General features: G+C 44.2%; 2 protein-coding genes across 2 annotated transcripts; one reads left to right on the top strand and one right to left on the bottom strand.

The window, feature by feature from the left end:
- The first annotated feature begins 3,652 nt into the window (after positions 1-3,652).
- On the top strand, positions 3,653-4,567 carry LOC110573712 (vomeronasal type-1 receptor 2). Its single transcript, XM_021682324.1, has one exon. It carries the CDS (start codon positions 3,653-3,655, stop codon positions 4,565-4,567), a length of 915 nt encoding a protein of 304 aa, XP_021537999.1.
- An 8,430-nt stretch (positions 4,568-12,997) lies between these two features.
- LOC110573711 (protein FRG2-like-1) lies at positions 12,998-14,526 on the bottom strand. Its single transcript, XM_021682323.1, has 3 exons — positions 14,346-14,526; positions 14,002-14,073; positions 12,998-13,485 (listed from the first exon to the last, which is right to left on the bottom strand). The coding sequence occupies exons 1-3, from the start codon at positions 14,524-14,526 to the stop codon at positions 12,998-13,000; spliced, it is 741 nt and encodes a 246-aa protein (XP_021537998.1).
- Between the last annotated feature and the right edge of the window lie 2,962 nt (positions 14,527-17,488).

Raw genomic sequence — 17,488 nt, 5'->3', positions numbered from 1 at the left:
TGGCGAGTGGTGGAGACGCGCCTCCTGCGAGGGAGGCCGAGCAGCGCGGGGACCTGGGGCGGGACGGGGGTCCTTGTGGAGCGACCGAGCTGACAGCGGCAGCTCCTCATTTAACTGAGCAAAAGCCGGAGTGGTGAGTGTGGGTGAGGGAAGCTAGGATGAGCAATGCGGAACTGCTCTGTGGGGAACGTGCGGTTTTGTACTAACGTCCACCAAAGCTCTTCTTTTTCACGGAATTGTCACTTCTGCTCCCCCATTTGCTGGGCTGCGCTCCTGGGACTTCCGGCCAGACCTTGGGCTGGGGGACGGAGGGCTGGCACGTTCCTTTAAAAGAACCAAACCTTCTGCCTGTATGGATGTAAATTAATTTCTCTCTCTTTAAACTTGATATCGGAATCCACACCTCTCAAGATGAATTACAAATCCAAACGCCTTTGAGACCTACCGGGTGGCATCCTGTATTTTATTTACGGCATTAATTACTGAATACCGTTGCAATTTCAAGTTTCTAAAATCTTTATTCTCAGTTATTTGGAAGAGTATTTTTAACTTGAAGATTAGGTATTTTAACCGACCTTTTTTTTTCAGTTTCTAAATGCTTTTTAAAAAAATTTTATTTATTTATTTGACAGAGCGCAAGAGAGGGAACACAAGCAGGGGGAGTAGGAGAGGGAGAAGCAGGCTTCCCGCTGAGCGGGGAGCCCGATGCGGGGCTCGATCCCAGGACCCTGGGATCATGACCTGTGCTGACGCAGCCGCTTTGAGCCACCCAGGCGCCACTTAATATCAGTTTTTGTTTTTTTTTTTTTTAAAGATTTTATTTATTTATTTGACAGAGAGAGACACAGCGAGAGAGGGAACACAAACAGGGGGAGTGGGAGAGGGAGAAGCAGGCTTCCCGCTGAGCAGGGAGCCCGATGCGGGGCTCGATTCCAGGACCCTGGGATCATGACCTGAGCCGAAGGCAGACGCCTAACAACTTGGGGGAGGTGAGGTCACAGAATCACTAACCCATGTCTCAGGGTCTGGCTTCCTCCCGTCCACACATGCTTTGGCTGATACTTTACACCCGGCTCACAGTGCTGGCAGCAGGAGGGAGTCTGTGAGTATCTCCTAGTTTAGTCTGAGACTAGAGTCTCGAAGGTTAGGAGGAGATGCAGCAGGAATCTGGGTAGGTGAGCAGGTCTGGGAAAGCAGTCCTGAGGCACAGGCTGAACTTGTGGGGAGAGGCCACTAAGTCAATGCATGACTGCTGCTAATGTAATTTAACAGTATCCTCCTTTAAAGGGGTTCTTGGTGTTTGATCCAAGTGCTTTCAGAGTCTGAATTTTAAGATGCTTCAAGATTGTAACTTCAGAATTAGTCTGCTATTCAGTATAGTGTGCGAGAGTCACAGGGACATTTTCAGGAGCAATATTGTGATTTCTATAAAGGCATGTACGTGTGATAACGAATATGATGGAACGGATTAAATTACCTGATTCACAGCAGAAAAGGTGTGACTGAATGGGAATTGCTGAAATTTATTCTTCTGTAACTTGAGTGTGACGAGCTTAATGGAGACAGTAAATGTGTCTCTACGGAAAATATCTGTGGTCTATTGTTCTGTGAGACAATTTTCTTCCCTGAAATTAGGAAAGGTCCCTTAAGAAAAGTTAGCATCATAATAGAGGGTTGCAAAGAGCAAAAACTTAAGGACTTTATTTTTATATTTTAATTTAATTTATTTTATTTTATTTATTTATTTATTTTTAAAGATTTTATTTATTTTTTTGACAGAGAGAGATAGCGAGAGCAAGAACACAAGCAGGGGGAGTGGGAGAGGGAGAAGCAGGCTTCCTGCAGAGCAGGGAGCCCGATGCGGGGCTCGATCCCAGGACTCTGGGATCATTAATTTAATTTTAAAATAAGGAATTAATTTAAAAATACAATCTCATCAGAAAAAAAAGCAATTTTAAGGTTCAAATGTTTCTTCCTGTATTTTCTCTGGTTTAAAATCATTTCAGGGGCACCTGGGTGGCTCATTTGGTTGAGTGTCCGACTCCTGACTTCAGCTCAGGTTGTGGTCTCAGGGTCCTGGGATCCAGCCCCGCGACGGGCCCCCTACTCAGAGGGGAGTCTGCTTGTCTCCCTCTCCCTCTGCTCCTCTCCCTGCTTGTACTCTCTCTCCCTCTCTCTGAAATAAGTAAATAAATCTTTTAAAAAATCATTTCAATATTATTACCAGCTCACTATTCACCTCTCTTGCTTTTCAGTTATTAAATGCTCAAGGTTCCAAGTCTTCAAATTCCATTTTGCATGTTTGTATTGTATTTTAATAGCTTTTCCGAATCAAATATCAGTTTGAGTTTCAGTTTGTTTATTCTAAAATAATAAGCATACAGTGATGTGATCTTTATGGGATTAATTTATTTCCTGCCCTATATACTTTATCACTGTTTATGTTTCATGTCCCATATTTTAGCAGTAGTTTTGTGCAATAATTTCTTTTATGGGTGCCATTGTTTTTTTGGTTCAGGCAAAAAATGAAATGAGTTTTTCTGCTGCCATCTTAACATTTGTCTACATTAAATAAATCAAACTGGCTCATATAAAATTACTCAGTGCATCCATAATTTATTAAGGCCTCTGAATCCTCACTCCTTAAGTATATTGGTTATAAAAGAAATACTTAGACAAAAATGGGAAACTGTCAAACCAAGTTTATATAGTAAAATAAATTTAAAATATGAGAAAGTGTGTGTGTGTGTGCACCCATAACTAGGTACTTGGCATAGTATAGTATAGTAGTAAACACTGATGTCATTGCAACTAGGCTACCCAGGTTCAAATCCTGATTCTACTTTTATTTTTTTATTTTATTTATTTATTTATTTATTTTTTAAAGATTTTATTTATGTATTTGACACAGAGAGAGCACAAGCAAGGAGAGCGGCAGGCAGAGGGAGAAGCAGACTCCCCGCTGAGCAGGGAGCCCGACGCGGGGCTTAATCCCAGGACCCTGGGATCACGACCCGAGCCGAAGGCAGCGGCCTAACCAACTGAGCCACCCAGACGCCCCTCTACTTTTTTATTTATTTATTTATTTATTTATTTGACAGAGAGAGACAGTGAGAGAGGGAACACAAGCAGGGGGAGTGGGAGAGGGAGAAGCAGGCTTCCCGCAGAGCAGGGAGCCCGATGTGGGGCTCGATCCCAGGACCCTGAGATCATGACCTGAGCTGAAGGCAGACGCTTAACGACTGAGCCACCCAGGCGCCCCGCACCTCTACTTTTATTTAGATGAGTCACTTTACTGCCCATGGTTAAATTCTCCTCGCCTATAAACTGAGAGTTATATTAGTTCCTTACTCATAGGGTTGTGAATATTAAATAAGTTAGAATAGGTAGAGCATTAATAACAGTTACCCACACGTTGTAAGTGCTATAAAAAGAAACACACAAAATGGGAAGTCTCTTAATAAAAGAGAATATATTTTAGATATTAATTTTCAGGGGGAAGGAATAATGGAAAAGGAAGAGTCTCTCTCAAACACTCCAATGGTCCTTTGGATATGATTTTATTTCCTGTGAAAATGCAGCCCAAAACTCATGTTTTCTTGCAGAACCCTCTGCCTGTGAATTTGAATATTGAGTTCTGGAGAATGACAGAATGGCCTCGGTGGATTTGAGTATATCAATGATCGTGCTATTCCAGATAGTCGTTGGAATCCTGGGGAATTTCTCACTCTTCTATCATCACACGTCCCTTTACTTCAGGGGATGCAAGCCAAGATCCACAAATTTGATTCTCAGGCACCTGACTGTAGCCAACTCCTTGGTCATTCTCTCTAGAGGAGTCCCAGAGACCATGGCAGCTTTAGGGTTGAAACATTTCACCAATTATGAATGCTACATTCTTTTATATGCTCACAGAGTAGCCAGAGGTATGTCCATTTGTTCCACCTGCCTCTTGAGTGTCTTCCAGGTTATCATGATCCACCCTGGCAACTCCAGGTGGGTAGAGCTTAAAGCGAAAGCTCCAAAGTACATTGGCTCCTCCAGTATCCTGTGCTGGGTGCTGCACATGGGGGTAAATATGTTTTTTCCTATTTATGTGACTGGTAAATGGAACAACAAAAATATTACAAAGAAAAGAGATTTGGGATATTGTTCTTCACAGCATCGTGCCAAGATCGCAGACTCAGTGTATGCAGCAGTGACATCTTTCCATGACAGTTTGGGTTTGGGACTCATGACCGTGGCCAGCAGCTCCATGGTTTTCCTCCTTTCCAGGCACAAGCAGAGGCTCCAACACATCCATAGGAACAGTCTCTCCCCCAGACCCTCCCCTGAGTCCAGAGCCACTCAAAACATCCTTGTTTTGGTGGCTACCTTTGTATCATTTTTTGCCCTCTCCTCCATCATTTATGTTTACTTGGCTCTCTTTGATGATTCCAGTTGGTGGCTGGTGAACGCCACTGTACTCATCACTGCATGTTTTCCAACCGTTAGTCCCTTTGTTCTCCTGAGCCATGACCCCAGCGTATCCGGGCTCTACTGTGTCTGCTGTGGAAGAAATACATAATTCCCTCATCTCATCAGAGAAATATGAATTGTCTTCCTCCTGTTCAATCGTGGATGCACTCAGACCTCAAAGCATGTTAAGAACAATTATGAACCAGTTTCATTGCAGAGAGATGGGTGAGCAAGACAGACTGACAATGGCCTGATATGAAATAGTAAATAACAACAGCACAGTACATGAACTCTTCTGTAATTAACATGTGTATACTTAGTTGTTTTTTTATTAACAGTTACAGTGCAGAAGTTAAGATTCCATAGAACAGTCCTGAAATAATGTGAGGATACTGGAAATATCTTTGAATGTGGAACTTTCAAATTGAGATATATTAAAATTTCCCAAGATGTACCTGAGCTTGGAACTGTAAAGACAGTCGGATAAGAGGGAATAGCATGTGGGTAGTCTTTCCAGAAACTAGGGATGGGAGCAAATTTGTGATTTGCATCACAAATCACCTGATTTGTGATGCAAATGGCCTGGGGTGAAGCTGGAGGGAAAAATCAGGTTTTACCTATTGCTGGCTTTGGAGGCTGTGTTGCAAATACTGTGCTTTATATCCTAAGAGAAACTGGGGACATTTGAAATACGATAACGCTAATGGAGAAAGATGAGCATATTAAAATATTTTCAGGTCAACATTTGAAGAGTAAACTGCAGGGGACAAAGAGGAACATAGGAAGATGTGTCAGTTGAATTTTACAAAGGGTGCAGGTGGAAGGGACGCCTGGGTGGCTCAGTCGGTTAAGCGTCTGCCTTCAGCTCAGGTCATGATCCCAGGGTCCTGGGATCGAGTCCCGCATCGGGCTCCCTGCCCCGTGGGGAGCCTGCTTCTCCCTCTGCCTCTGCCTCTCTCTCTCTCTCTCACATGAATAAATAAATAAAATCTTTAAAAAAAAAAAAAACAAAGGGTGCAGGTGGTAGGCAGCCAGTAAACAGATTGGGTGTATAGGAAAAGATTGAATGGACTTTGGGGATGTTTAGAAGGTAGATTGTTCTGTGTTAAATCTTGGTGGCAGTTGGCTATGTTGGCAAAAAAGACATTTCAAGATGGACTTCTGCTTTTCCAACTTGAGGTTAAAAGAGGTTACAGAGGAGCATTTCACCAAGCTTGGGGCAGTAGATAAGTAGCAATCTGAAGCTGGAAGATGTGAATATATTTTGTTTAACGAGGAGTATTATCCCTTTTGAAATCCCCACCGGAGCAAAATGGACACCTTTGAAAGGAAAAATAAAAGGGTATTAACTCAAACATAGAAATACTTTAGGGCGGGGTGCCTGGGTGGCTCAGTCGTTAAATCTCTGCCTTCGGCTTGGGTCATGATCCCAGGGTTCTGGGATCGAGCCCCCGAGTCGGGCTCCCTGCTCAACAGGAAACCTGCTTCTTCCTCTCCCACTCCCCCTGCTTGTGTTCCCTCTCTCACTGTCTCTCTCTGTCAAATAAATAAAAAATATTTTTTTTAAAAAAAGAAAGAAATACTTTAGGGGCGCCTGGCTGGGTCAGGGGGTAGAGCATGCGACTCTTAATCTTGGGATCGTGAGTTCAAGCCCCACATTGGGTGTAGAGATTACTTAAAAATAAAATCTTTTTAGGGCACCTGGGTGGCTCAGTTGGTTAAGCGACTGCCTTCGGCTCAGGTCATGATCCTGGAGTCCCGGGATCGAGTCCCGCATCGGGCTCCCTGCTCGGCGGGGAGTCTGCTTCTCCCTCTGACCTTCCTCCCTCTCATGCTCTCTGTCTCTCATTCTCTCTGTCTCAAATAAATAAATAAAATCTTTAAAAAAAAATTTTAAAAAATAAAATCTTTTTAAAAAGAAATACCTTAATATAATTCTGTTATTAAATCATAAACATTTGCAGTTTTTTAAAGTAAACATTTTATTTTGGAATAACTTTAGATTTGCAGAAAGTTTGTAAAGATAACACTGAGTTCCAAAATATCTCTCACCCAGTACCCCAAATGTTACCATCTTAACTTTACCATGGTTCATTTGTCAAAACTAAGGAACCAACATTGGTATGTTACTATTGCCTAAACTCCAGACTTTATTTACATTCCAGTTGTTTTAACACTGTCATTTTTCTCTGTCAGGATCCAGTCCAGGACATCACATTATATGTCGTCAGTCTCTTCTGCTCTGTGACATTTTCTCAGACTTCCCTTGTTTATCATGACAGGTTTGAGGAGTACTGGTCCCATACATTTTAGAATGCCTCTAAAGTTGAATTTGTCTGCAGTGTTTCTCATGGATAGACTGGGTTTATGGGTTTTTGAGAAGAATATCACATCTCATCACAGCATCTGGCCTGAGAAGTTCATGCAATTAACATGAGTTATCTTGGATGATGTTAATCTTGATCAGTTAGCAAAGGTAGTGTTTACCAGGCTTCTCCACTGTGAAATTACTCTGCATGCCTTTCCATATTCTATTCTTTGCGAGACTCTAAGCACAGCCCACAGTCAAGTGTGGAGTCCGGGGAGGGAGGGAGGGTGCTTGAGGGTGGGGGTGGGGTGTTGAGTTAAGCACCTCCTCCTGGAGGGCAAAGTAGCCCCATATATTATTTGCCATTCTTCTGTGTGGAAGCTGTGTCACTTCTCCCTTGTTTATTTGTTTCTTCAACTCATTTATATGTATTTTATACTTTGTGCTATAATTCAATGCTATGTAATTTATTTTGTTGCTTAAATTTTTCCAGCGTTGGTCACTGGGAGCCATGGTATAATAAAATATGTATACACATGTACATCTGGTCTTTGTCTCAGGTTCCTGGCTCAGAGCTCCAAAAACCTTTGAGATTTTCTGAGTGGTAGGAGTGTCTGTATTATATTAAGGAGGCAACTGTGGGCAGGGGTTCCCCACATAGCTTCAGAACAGGGGACTGAACACCTTTGAAAGACCAACTGCATGATTGGATTGGAACAGTCAGCTGCCCAACCTCTGGGGAGGGGAAGGAGGCTGACTGGAGACTGAGTTCAGTCATACGGCCAGTGATTTAACCAACCATGCTTAGGTAATGAGACCTTAATTTAAAAATCTGGAGAAGCTCCAGGGAGCTTCTTGGTGGGGAACAGAAGCTACTATGTGGGCAGCCCTCCCAGATCTTGCTCTACGGATGTCTTCATTTGGCTTTTTATTGCTGTCCTTTATAATAAGATGATGTCAAACGACAAAACTAAAACAATTTAGTAACGAGTTTGCTGTCTTTTATTCAAGGAAAGACAACCCTTGATCTGGGGGAGGACAGAGCCTCACAAGGGTGGAGCGCTCTTCCTGAGGGATTTGGGGCGAGAGCGAATTTTAGAAGAGGTGATGCAGAAACCTGGCATGACTGACTAGAAAGTCAGGGATGTCCTTATAAAGCCAGCAGGCACTGTTTTCCATGGTAAGGTCAGCTAGCTGAAGCTGAGTTGGAGGATTGTCATTGGAGTATGTTAGGTTTCCTTGCAGGGTGTTTCACGTAAGTAAGAGCAGTCTAACTTAGGTTTAGATTTGTGATGCGGGTCGGGCTACTGGGGTGGCCTCTGTTTTAGGGGTCCCGATAGACAAATTAACTTTATCGAGGATCATCATACATACAGTACTTTCCTGAGTTCTGTGAGTCTTCCCAGCAAATATCCAGCCAGAGGGGATTGTGGGAAGCCTTAAATTTGTAGCTGCCTGGCAGATGCCCGGGTTTGGGAATGCCTGCCTTGTAGGTGGTGACTTGTGACTGGGGGCAGTCTCGGGAAGGACCTTGCCCTTAACTTGTGCGGTCTGTACTAAGCAAAGAATGTCAGAATGACGTGGAATTGCAGGACACCCAGCTGGTATCAGAGAATTGTTGACAGGGTGCAGTGCAGAGTCCTTTCAGGTTTCGCTACTGTGTCCCTTTGCTATGTCCCCAGTTTTTTTTTTTTTTCAAGATTTTATTTATTTGAGAGAGAATAAGAGTGTGCCCGTGAGCGCACAAGCAGGGGGAGCGGGAGAGGGAGAAGCAGGCTCCCCGCTAGCAGGGAGCCCAATGCGGGGCTCCATCCCAGGAACCTGAGATCATGACCTGAGCAGAAGGCAGACCCTTAATGGCTTAACCAACTGACCACCCAGGCGGCCCCCAGTTTTTTGTTTTTTGAGCACTTCCTTACTCTTACATTTTTTTTTTAAGATTTATTTATTTATTTATTTGACAGAGAAAGACACAGCGAGAGAGGGAACACAAGCAGGGGGAGTGGGAGAGGGAGAAGCAGACTCCCTGCCGAGCAGGGAGCCTGATGCGGGACTTGATCCAAGGACTCCAAGATCATGACCTGAGCCGAAGGCAGTCGCTTAACCAACTGAGCCACCCAGGCGCCCCTTACTCTTATATTTTGTCACTGCAAGATGCTCCAGGCTCATCTTGTATTTTCCCTGCTCCTGTCATAGATTCAGCCATATCTCCAAGGAGGCTTTGATTAGAGAACAGTGTTAGATAAAAGATGTGGGTGCTGGGTGTGCTCCTTTCTCCTGGCATTTCATTGCTGTTAGGCCCTCTGAGTAGACCGACCTACGAGATCTCTTTACACATACATCTGTAGTTCTCTTTATCTACCTGTCTACTCGTGTCCCCACAGCTAAGTGTGTGTTCATATGTCCTTGACTCTGATCCAGGACTTCAGGGTTCATTTAGCCCTCCGCCTTGCTTTTCTGTACCTATCTGCATTTATCGAGTGTTATGGCACGACATGCCTATGAAGTTTTGCATCCTCCACACTCCCATGCTCTCTGCACACCACCTCTAAGCCCCTCCCTCTGTCCTCATTTGTACCCTGCTCTACAACATGCCTGCACGTGCCAGCTCTGCCCGGGCAATGCTCACAGCACTCTAAAATATTGCACCTGGTAAGTATCATCTTTGTGGGTTGTTGCAGGGATGGAAGGAGTGAAAAAGGTGGAAAGTGCTCCTCTCCCCCATCTTCAGGCATCCAAGTTCAGGAGATTTCTGTATTCTCCCACATCTGAGCACATTGAGATACACATGTGCACGCTGACTACGAATGCGATCCCGTACGTGGGACTGGAAACGTGAGCGCAGGGGCGAGGGTGTGTAAATGTGAGTGTATGCTTGTATTTGATGAATATGTGCATGAGTGTGGGTTTGCTGTGGAGTGTTTGTGAGTGTGTATACCTGTGTGAGGGTATACGGCTGTGCATTTGAGTGTTGTACGTATGTGTGGGTGTTTGCACCTGCGTGTAATGTTTGTGTATTTGTGTGTCTGGGAACTAAGGGTTGTCCACCACTATGGCTCTGATCTCCGACTTGGGTATCGGAGTATTTGATTGTGTGTAGGGAAAACAAATGATTACTTTGAACTCAGGTTTCTTAATTAATTATAAAAGCAATCAGAGCTGATTACTGAAAACTCGGCAAAAATATAGCTGTGGAAGGATGTGGTAACCACCCAATGCTATTTAAATGAGTATTGGCTCATATGAGAGTTAAAGGAATGATAGAATCTGCCCATTTAACCATCTGATCCTGGGGCGCCTGAGTGGCTTTAGTCGGTTAAGAGTCTGCCTTCGGCTCAGGTCATGATCCCAGGGTGTCCTGGGATCTAGTCACGTGTCGGCTCCCTGCTCTGTGGGGAGCCTGCTTCTCCCTCTGCCTCTATCTCTCATAAATAAATACATAAAATCTTAAAAAAAAAAATAACCATCTGATCCTGGTGCTTTCATTTGTGAGGGTCTCATAAACTTCTCCCTTTGGGTAGTTATTACTCTGTTCAGACTTTCTGTTACCACTAGGGAGATCAATATTGACAAAGCATATTTTCCTAACAAATTTCGGTATCATCTACACTTTCAAATATATTGGCAAATAAGTTCAATGAGTCCCAATGTAAATTATCATCTGCATATTCTTTTTTTTTTTTAAGATTTTATTTATTCATTTATCTGAGAGAGAGAAAGAGAGCACATGAGAGGAGGGGGGAGGGTCAGAGGGAGAAGCAGACTCCCCGCCGAGCAGGGAGCCCGATGCAGGACTCGATCCAGGGACTCCAGGATCATGACCTGAGCCGAAGGCAGTCGCTTAACCAACTGAGCCACCCAGGCGCCCCTCATCTGCATATTCTTCTCTTTGTGATTATAACTCTGCAAATCCTTTTCGGGCACTTTATCTGATTTCATGTCTATGCTTATAACTTAAATGATACGGCATCTCAGTGGTCTGAGTATTAGAAAGAACTCTATTTTGGGTAGAATTTCTCAGCAGAGCAGAGAATCCAGGGAAATTCAGGTGTTTCACTAACAGTCCCTCAACTATCAGACCTCAGCATTTCCTGCCCTCCCCCTGAACACTTGTCTACCTCCAGGGCTTGTGGAAAAGAGAAAGCCTCTCCCAAACATTTGAGAGATGCTAACTGGGAATTTGTAATTCTTTTTTGGCAAGTAACAATTGGGGGGAAAAAAAAGTTTTCCAATGATATTCTCAGTTCCCCAAGCCTGACCTCTCACTGCAGTTCTGAGGGGAGGGGAGGTCACAGAACCACACACCCATATCTTAGGATCTGGCTGCCTCTCTCCCACGTGTCCTGGCTGCCATGACCTTCACGGAGCCCACTGTCCTGGCAGCAGGAGGGAGTCAGTGTGTATTTTCTATTTCAATTTAATAGGCAGAGTCTGTATTGAAAAGAGGTTTTTTTGTTTGTTTTTTGGGGGGGGTTTTTGGCCATGCGGTTGTATTTTTCGTTGTTATAGAATGTGAAGAGTAAATCAATTTCTTACCTTTGTGATGGTAATATCAAGTTCCCAAACCCCAAGTAGGAATGATGCCATCCCCAATATTTTCTTGCTTATTAACTTTCTCAAATACTTTGGTCAATTTTTGAATTTTTATCTCCACTGACCTGTCTCGTTCAAGAAACATGTTTCAGAGAGCTAGCTAGCCTTATTTTTTCCTCTTTTTTCTTTATCCTTCAGAACACTTAACATGAAATCTATCCTCTTAATGGATTTTTAAGTGTACAATACATTGATGACTATATGTGCAATATTATACAGATCTCTGGAGCTTATTCATCTTGCTTAACTAAAACTTTATCCTCATTTTTTTTTCTTTTTCAGAGTTTTCTTGCCTATCCTTATTTGTATTTTCATCTGTAGGATTTTTTTGCAATAAGCTGCCTAGCTCCAATGAGTAACTGATAGACCAAATTAAATTTGTGTAATTAGTTTAGGTATTGATGTTTGATAATATGGAATTTTCACTGATGTGATTTTATATTTGTTGATGTCTACTTTCATATATTTCAGAAATTTTAGTTAGTTTCTCATATACATTTGATACATTTTCATTGATTTATTCTGATATTTTATCTTATTTTGTTGTATTACTATTTTAAAATTTTATTTTTTGATCCTTTTGTAATTGCATCCTCAATCCCCAAATATAACTTGCAAATTGTAATTTTTGTACATATGCAGGCATTTGTTTTATATAATTTGAAGCCATGTCATGGGTTCAAATTGATTTGTAATATATTATCATTGAATTGCCGCATTCATTAGGATGATTAACTGCTATCCCCTACCTACAATAAGAGCTTCTAGGTGGAGGAAAGTCAAGGTGGAAATGTAGTAGAGGTGAAAAGGAAGCAGCCTCCTAACCCACACCTGCCATAAAACAAACTCCATCTCGATAAGTAGAATACATGAGAGGTATTAATTTTTATTTCATCACATGTAATATGGAAATTATGAACCAAATATAAGACAATACCCAAAAATGTTTATTTTTCTTACAGAAAATTATATACATTTATATGATGAAAGACTCTGTGATCCCAGTATAAAATACAAATAGGAAACTATATAAAAGAAAATATATAAAATATGACTATCTACGTTAGTTTTAATATCCTCTCATAAATAGGATAACTTGAAATCTATAAAATAGAAGAAAATTTAAAATTAGGCATATAATATGAGACAGCTGTAAGAATAAATACATACGGTCAATAACATGAATACATCTTGACTCAGGTTTTATGATTTCATCAAACTGAACAATACAGCCATCTCTCCCCACAGAATGATACCCCAGGCCTGTGGCCTCAGTCCTGCAGGCGGGAGGCCGAAGACTTAGAGCCGTTTCAGGATCAAAGGGGAGGATATAAGTATGCTTACTTCGCCACACGTTAAAATACGCAAAGACGTATGAATTGCACCCTGATACGTGTTCTCATTATAAAATAACGCAGGGCTGTCCCAAGATACTCAAAATACACGAAAATGTCTATCTCCCCATTCTGAGTCCATGTTGGGAGTACCTTTCCTCGGACCACCCCCGGGTCCTCTAGCACTTATTGACACACTGTGTCTAAAACACGCCCTGCTCGTTTGGGGGGAGACTCTGAGCCGTAGCGGGGTTCTGTTCTCACCCCCGGAGCTGCGCGCCCTGCTCTGCGGACGCGCGCGGGCCTAACCCAGCTCGGGCCCCGGGGAGCCCCGGGCTTCTCCCCCACCCCGAGCGGGAGCCCCGGGGCCCGGCGGCGGGCCTGGGACGAGCCAGCTCTCGGCCGGGAAGACGTAGGCCGCCTGCTTGGCCATGGCGTAGACGGTCTGCAAGGCCGCGTCCAGAGGTCCCCAGAGCTCCCCGAGCCCCGAGCGCTGCTCCCAGGTCAGCGGGGAGTGCTCCTGCTGCTCGCACGCCTGAGCCACGTCCTGATAGATGGCCTCAGACAGGGCGCGCAGGGTGGTCACCAGCCTCTTCCGAAGTGGAGGCGGCCGGTGTCCCGGGGACCTGTGTCTGCTCCGCCAGCCGCGCCCGCCGCGCCCGCCGCGCCGCGCCCGGCGTCTCCTGGGGCGGGCGTCCGCGGTCTCCTCGCCCTCGCTGCCGTGGTCCTCGTCCGGCGCCCTCGGTCTCTTCTTCCCCGGGGTCACACTGCGCTCAGCTGCTAGAGAGGCCCCTGCCGAGGAAGCACGTGGGTGAACCCCCTGCCAGATGGATTCCCAGGACCCCCCACTCCCTCGGGTGAACTCCACCTGTCTCCTACTCCGTCCCGCCCCATCCTTTGATGGGATGAGGCGCCGCCGGGCCCATCCAGGGTCCCCAAATGCTCCCTGGATTCCAGAGCCTCCTAACTCGCTTCAGCAACTCAACATACCCCCTCCGTGCCCACGCCCTGCATGTTTCACCTGCTTTTCTGTCGGCACTCCAGGCCCAGAGCAAGAGCCTGGAGGGGATTTCCCTCTTCCTGGAGCCCTCCGAACTGGAGCAGCCTTCCGATTCTGTGGATAAAGAGAGTCTTGTGACTGCCTCCAACAGGACACCCTCAACACCCCAGTCCATCCTGGACACACAAGGACCAAAGCTGGCAACCAAAACTAGGTTCCCAGCTGTTCCTAGAGCTCCCAGTTCTCTGACCGGGGAGACTGAGTTACCCTATGTCCTGTCCCTCCTCCCCAGGAATATAAACTCTTACCTGATCCAGAGACGCCGCTGTCTCTTTTGAGCTCAGTTTCCTTGGAATTCTCATCGGTCTTGGGCACTGACCCTGGAGGAAAAGGGAGTTTCGGTGACTGGCCTCCCTCGAAGCCCACAGAACTCCCTAGTCCATCCCTGATCGACTTTGTGGACAGTTCTCTCAACTGAGGTTGTCAGCCAGTGTCAGAGGTGGACCAGGGCAATGTGGTTCCAGGGGATCGTTGCCATATTTCTCAAAGCCCCTCTGAGGACTGGGTGACATTTCCTATCACCTATCTCAAAAAAACCCCCGACCCCTACCCCTCCTTCCAGCCTCCATACACAAACTGCCCAGATCCCTACCTTGCCGCTGGGTGCAGCTCTCTCTTAACACGGAAGAGAACGTCTCCTCTTTTCCTTCGAGTGGTTTCTCTGCCACATCTGAGCCCGTTTCTTTAAAGGAATTCTGTTGGCAGGGCGGCTGGTCAGTGGGGTGTCGCATGGCGGGGCTGCGCGGGTCTGAGCCTTCAGTTCCCAGGTCCATCTTGAAACCCACAGGGACGATCCTCTCTCTACGACGCTCAGACTCCGAAGTGTGGACTGGCCTCTAGGACCTGCCTTTTATAGGCCCCTCGCAGGGCGTGGTTCACTCCTATTGGCTGGAAAAATTCCATCTTCCTGCCGCTCATCAGAACCTGGGCTGGTCTGAGGGAAGTGATGTTGGTGGCTGTGTTTCCAGTGCGGCGCCCCACACTTAGCTAAGGGGAGACTTTCGCAGGGTCCTGTCATGGTGTCAAAAAGCGGGACAGCAAAGCCAGGGGGCAGAGGGACTGGAAGACAGGGGACTCCTCCCTATCTTATTTCTGGCCCAGCTCCCACCCACAACTATTTAAGACCCTGCGAGATTTCTGTTGCTTCTTCCACCGTGAAATGAGAAGTGAGTGCTGCCCAAGGAAGGGTACAAGGATTACGTAGGCTCATCAGAAGGGTTTCTTCCGTATCAATGAAAAACATGTTTTCAGTATTCTTCTCACTGATAATTTCATTATGAGTCACAGGAGAATCAGACCTTAAAAAAAAATGAGTTCTGATTTCATCAAACTGAACAATACAGCCATCTCTCCCCACAGAATGTTACCCCAGGCCTGTGGCCTCAGTCCTGCAGGTGGGAGGCCGAAGAGGTGAGAGAAACTCACCCATTACCCAAGTGGAGAATTTCTCTCCCGTCTTCCCATTCTTGGCAAAAGAGAGCAGGAACTCGGCCCTGGATCTTTAAGGACTGGATGTCTCTGTAGGTAAATTTACAAGTCAATCTTACCCATGAGTACATCTGACATACATCTTTATATAAAAATGAAGCCAGCACGAACTAAAAATAATTAATGGTGAAGATAGTTTCCCAATATTGATTTATTTTCTTTAAAGCTTTTAATATGAAAATTTCAAGCATTCACACAATTAAAGAAAATAAATTCAATCTCTATTTACCCTTAAGATCACTTCAAGATATGTCAGCATTTTGCCAGTCTTGTATCAACCACTCCAAACTTTTCCTTTGGGATGGGGGTTGGGTGGGAAATGGAGCTGGAATACTTTGATGGAATCCTAGAATTCTGTATTTCTCTAATAAACAAGTTATGAGCCATAAGATTCATCTCTAATAAATAATTATTCAAGTATATAAAAGATAATAAAAAGGGCACCTGGGTCGCTCAGTTGGTTAAGCATCTGCCTTCGGCTCAGGTCATGATCCCAGGGTGCTGGGATCGAGTCCTGCATCTGGCTCCTTGCTCAGCAGGGAGTCTGATTCTCCCTCTGCCCCACCCCCTGCTCGTGCTCTCTCTCCTTCTGTCTCAAGTAAATAAATAAAATCTTTTTTTAAAAGATAATAAAAAAGACTCCCAGGCTATCACAACACAAAATTATTTTTTTAATTTATTTTTTATTTTAAAGATTTTATTTTTAAGTTCTCTCTGCACCCAATGTGGGGCTCAAACTTACAACCCTGAGATCAAGAGTCACATGCTCTACTGACTGAGCCAGCCAGGTGCTCCTATTTTTAAATTGCTTAATATCATCTAATACCCAGTTCATAATCCATTCTCCCAAATTACTCCAACACACTTAAAAAAAATTTTTTTTTTAAAGATTTTATTTATCTACTTGACACAGAGAGAGAGATAGCGAGAGCAGGAACACAAGCGGGGGGGTGGGAGAGGGAGAAGCAGGCTTCCCGTAGAGCAGGGAGCCCGATGCGGGGCTCGATCCCAGGACCCTGGGATCATGACCTGAGCCGAAGGCAGACGCTTAACAACTGAGCAACCCAGGCGCACCACCACACTTTTTTTTCAAACACATTCTCTAAATTATTTTTTTGAACCAGGATCTAAACAAAGTTCCTACATTACTGTCACTTATTATATCACTAAAACTGGTACCTTCTGTCTGAAAATATAATTTAAGACCAGTTACAAAATGGAAGCACATACTTGCAATTCCCATCACTCAGAAATATATCCAGAATATATAAAAACTAATATCTACCCATTAAAACTAAAGGAAAACAATCCACAATAAATTGGAAAAGAAATTCAAAAAGACAATTCACCTGTAATGGATATTATATTATGTTACATACAGCATTGCTGATAATAAAACAAATGGAAATAAAACCACCACTATTTCACATACATACAAGCAGTGAAAATTCAGACATTACTGGGTGTAGCAATGATGTGGGGAATTGAAGACTCTCCTCCAGGGTTAGAGTGGGTGTGATTGGCTTAACCACCCCAGGGACAATATGGTCGCTACACGTGAAGATGCATGGGGGCGCCTGGGTGGCTCAGTCGGTTAAGTCTGCCTTCGGCTCAGGTCATGATCCCGGGGTCCTGGGATTGAGCCCTGCATTGGGCTTCTTGCTCAGCGAGGAGTCTGCTTCTCCCGCTGCCCCTCACCCTGCTCTCATGCTCTCTCTCACTCTCTCATTCTCTCAAAATAAATACAATCTTAAAAAAAAATTTAAAAATCTGTTTAAACATGAAGATTCATGAGCACGATGATGCAGAAATTTAGTTCCTTACTTTCTGTTCATAGCAACAGGGAAGATCATAGCAAACAAGAACATAGCCCAAGTATGTTCATGGCAGCATTGCCAGTGGAAGGAAAATATTAGAAACAACAAATGCCCAATGACTAGGATCAGAGATTAAAACCAAAAAGTCCAGTTCGTCGACACAAATAAATGACCAACAGTGGTGAAATGGGGTGAACTAGAGGTGTATGTGTAAAAAGGGGATTTTCCAGAAACAATTGAGAGAAAAGTCATGATACAGAATTAAACAGTCTATTGACGTGTGTACCTATCTTGCACTTGCAGGAAGTAATTTCTAGCTTTAAACGTATATGCGTATATGTTAAAATTTCTTAAATGCTTGGAAATTAGACTTATCAAATTATGGTTTATGATATCAGATACATACAGGCGTGGTAAAATAAAAAGGCGG

The sequence above is a fragment of the Neomonachus schauinslandi genome, chromosome 16 (genome assembly GCF_002201575.2).
Source record: "Neomonachus schauinslandi chromosome 16, ASM220157v2, whole genome shotgun sequence".
NCBI lineage: Eukaryota > Metazoa > Chordata > Mammalia > Carnivora > Phocidae > Neomonachus > Neomonachus schauinslandi.
Note: the sequence above shows the minus strand (reverse complement) of the source record. Positions and strands in the feature narration are given on the sequence as shown.

Excerpts from the sequence above, each read along its gene's own strand:
- LOC110573711 (XM_021682323.1), bottom strand. The coding sequence starts at position 14,526 with ATGGACCTGGGAACTGAAGGCTCAGACCCGCGCAGCCCCGCCATGCGA. Across the intron at positions 14,074-14,345 it reads GAGCTGCACCCAGCGGCAAG|GGTCAGTGCCCAAGACCGAT; the intron begins GTAGGGATCTGG and ends CTTTTCCTCCAG. Across the intron at positions 13,486-14,001 it reads CAGCGGCGTCTCTGGATCAG|GGGCCTCTCTAGCAGCTGAG; the intron begins GTAAGAGTTTAT and ends CTTCCTCGGCAG.
- LOC110573712 (XM_021682324.1), top strand. The coding sequence starts at position 3,653 with ATGGCCTCGGTGGATTTGAGTATATCAATGATCGTGCTATTCCAGATA.